Source organism: Drosophila simulans, chromosome 2L (assembly GCF_016746395.2).
Source record: "Drosophila simulans strain w501 chromosome 2L, Prin_Dsim_3.1, whole genome shotgun sequence".
NCBI classification, from domain to species: Eukaryota; Metazoa; Arthropoda; class Insecta; order Diptera; family Drosophilidae; genus Drosophila; species Drosophila simulans.
Window position 1 is genome coordinate 19,860,392 of NC_052520.2, and position 3,190 is coordinate 19,863,581.

Here is a 3,190-nt window from a genome sequence, read left to right on the forward strand (position 1 = left end):
TAGGTCGTTCATTTAGTTCAATCGTTCATTTTTTAAACTTGCTTAAAGGTGCTTCAAAAAAAAAAAATGTTATGAATTTATTTCATACAATGCTGTCATTGAAAATTAATATTATTTATTCAATTTATGTCAAAAACACTTATACATAATAATAATAAGAAATAATAAAGAGTTTACAAACAGATAATATAGTAATTTTAATGCATTTATTTGATTTCTGAAAAGAGAATAGAGAAGTTTATTAGGGAACATTTTCAATAACATATGATAAAATTATGTTTATACCTGTGATCCATCTACATGTTGCTATGAAGGAACATTAGATTTTCCACTTTATTAGGTTTTAGTAGCATCCGTCTTTTTCGGATGATTTCCCCAGCACTTGAAAATAGGCGTTCGCAAGGAACTGATGTAGCCATAAGGCATAGTCGCTTAAGGCTGTAAGAATATAGATGCGGATACAATTTCTTTCTTTGTTCCCACCAAACCAAAGGGTCAGCAGTCCTCGGTATAAATTCCTCTTCGAGGTATTTTTCCATCTCTTTCTCGGCAGAACCGGTAGTGTTTGCAGCCTTTGTCGTGTTCTTGAACTCACTGTCAAAATCACACCAAACCGAACTCTGATTGGCTGAATTAGTTTCAAACGCAGGTGATTCGAATTCATAATTTTCGCTGTTGAGACGAATTGGAGTTACTTTCCTTTTAAGATTACAAACAGCTTTTTCGTATTCTTCTTTTGACTTGAACCAACGACCTTTAAATCGAGGATCTAAAATGTTACTCTCTGCGTAGAGTTCGTTACTTTCCAGCTTGCAAAATCGTCGATTCATCTCAGCTTTTAGAACTGCAACAAGTGCAGCAACACATTTATCCTTAGGCGTTTTGTTATTCAAACAGTTCTGTAGCAAAATCGCAAGAACTATAACCTTTGAAAGGGTTACATTCTTTTCTGCTGATATTTCTTCTGTTACCTCCATGAATGGTTTTAATATAGGCAGTAACTCTTCTACTATCGCCCACTCATTCTGAGATAAGTTTAATTCAGAACGCAGAGTAGAAAGTGTTAATATAAGAGCATCTTTCAACACAACAAGGCTTTCTAGCATTTTAAAAGTTGAATTCCAACGAGTTGACACATCTTGAATCAATTTGAGATCGGGCAAGTTCAATTGGGTTTGAGTTGACTTCAGCTTCTTAAGGCCGAAAGTGCTACGATTGAAAAACTCCACAATGAATTTGACTTTGTTTTGTACAACGCTGATTTCGCGGAGTCCTTTTTGCACAATTAGGTTCAAGCTATGTGCAAAACATGGTATATGTGGCCAATTTCCTGTTTTAATGGCATTGACAATATTTGCAGCATTATCGGAAACCACAGCAGATATTTTGTTCTCTATACTCCATCTTTCTGCTATTTTTTGTAAAAATGCGCACAGATTTTGACCACTGTGCTGCTCAACGAATGCCTCGCATGAAATCATATGTGAGCTCATAACAGTTGCCTCACTCTCAATAAAATGAGCTGTAACAGCAATATAACTTTCATTTGCAAGAGAGGTCCAACAATCCGTTGTCAAACAAACTGCAGATGCCAGCTCCATTTTTTCTTTGACGCTACCAACAATTTCGTCCCGAAGCTTTGGAAGAAGCACGTTGGACAGCGTTTTTCGAGTGGGCATCTTGTATCCGGGGCAATTAGACACATCATCTATGAGCTGCTTGAAATCAGGCTCTTCTACAATTCGCAATGCATGATGACCTTTTGCAATCATACGAACTAGTTGCCTATCAATTTTCTCAGCTTTCCCGGCAGCCGGTCGTTGAATGAACGAAGTTATTACTTGCTGTTGGGGTCCAATTATCTGAGGAGTCTATGTTAAAAGAAATCAAGAATTTAGTAAGCCTACTTAAATGAATAAATCAAAATATTATGTTTACATTTGCTTCCTGTCGGCTTTCATTGGTTTGGCGCTTTGTTTCCTCCAAAGCTGCTGGGTGCTTATTTTTAAGGTGACGCGATAAGTTTCCTTGCGATCCACCAGCCACACTAAGCACAGTTTTGCAGTATTTGCATTTAGCACTCTTCTCATCCACTGAATCAAAGAAATTCCAAACTTTGCTATGCTTTCGTTTTGAAGCCATAGATACGCACAAACTTGTAAACCGTAGTTTTAAATGTATGCGAAAATTAATCAGCTTATTCGGTAAACGAACTTTCGAACTAAATGAACTAAGACCAACCTATCGAACTAAGTGAACTCAGACCAACCTATCGAACTAAGTGAACTCAGACCGACCTATCGAACTAAGTGAACAACGAACGAACGATCAGGGTAAGAGATCAAAATGAACGACGTGAACTAAGTGAACTATATTGAACTAAGTGAACTAAATTGAACTATCGAACTATATTGAACTATAAAGGCAGACCTAGTTCGTTCGTTCAGTTTGGTGAATAGTTCAATTTAGTTCGTTCGTTCACGAACGACACAACACTACTACATGGTACAGTGGGCCTTATGAGTGTTCATCCTACCACATATGACCTTCACCTTAGCAGTTCGTTGACTTTAAAACTATATTATTTTTTATCAATTGGCACCATGCGAAAAATTCTTGTTTTGGATTGCCTTAACGTTATTATTATTTAAATAAAGCTTAGAAATAGTAATAGCCGAATCAAAAGTAATTTCGAAAATGACTTTATATTAGAATACGTGTCATTAGGGTATTCAGCTTGCGACGTGAGAAAAATTAATAAGGCAATGATTGTTGAGTGCTTGTGTCCGCACTTCGTGCCTCCAGATATGACTTTTGCAATAAACAGTTTTCATATTTTTATTTATTTTAATAATTTTTATTTTCTACTACGTATTATTATTTTTTTTGAATTATTATTATGAAATATTATTTTTATTATTTATTAATAAAATTATTATTTTTAATGAAATTAAAAATTAATTATTATTTTTATGAAATATTTATTTCATATTTATTATTTATAATAAAATAAAATAAAAATAAAATATAAATATGTAAACGGTAGCTAATTCGAGCGGCGATTTTAACAAACGAATTTAAAAAATTTTTAAAATTATAATAGTCAGGGAATTTTTATTTTATTTCATCATATTGCTACGAAATTGGCCAAAACTCCAAATATGTAAATTCGTTTCATCGATCAGAATTG

The 3,190-nt window shown here is 34.2% G+C and overlaps 1 protein-coding gene across 2 annotated transcripts; it reads right to left on the reverse strand.

Moving 5' to 3' along the window:
• Window positions 1-285: 285 nt before the first annotated feature.
• Window positions 286-2,501, reverse strand: LOC120285215 (E3 SUMO-protein ligase ZBED1-like). Of its 2 annotated transcripts, XM_039296187.1 has the most exons (4): window positions 1,939-2,500; window positions 1,868-1,871; window positions 1,488-1,801; window positions 286-1,350 (listed from the first exon to the last, which is right to left on the reverse strand). In XM_039296187.1, the coding sequence occupies exons 1-4, from the start codon at window positions 2,140-2,142 to the stop codon at window positions 1,336-1,338; spliced, it is 537 nt and encodes a 178-aa protein (XP_039152121.1). In that variant the 5' UTR covers window positions 2,143-2,500; the 3' UTR covers window positions 286-1,335. The 2 variants fall into 2 exon arrangements, with proteins under 2 accessions (XP_039152121.1, XP_039152117.1); XM_039296183.1 differs by having other exon boundaries at window positions 1,488-1,871; window positions 1,939-2,501.
• Between the last annotated feature and the right edge of the window lie 689 nt (window positions 2,502-3,190).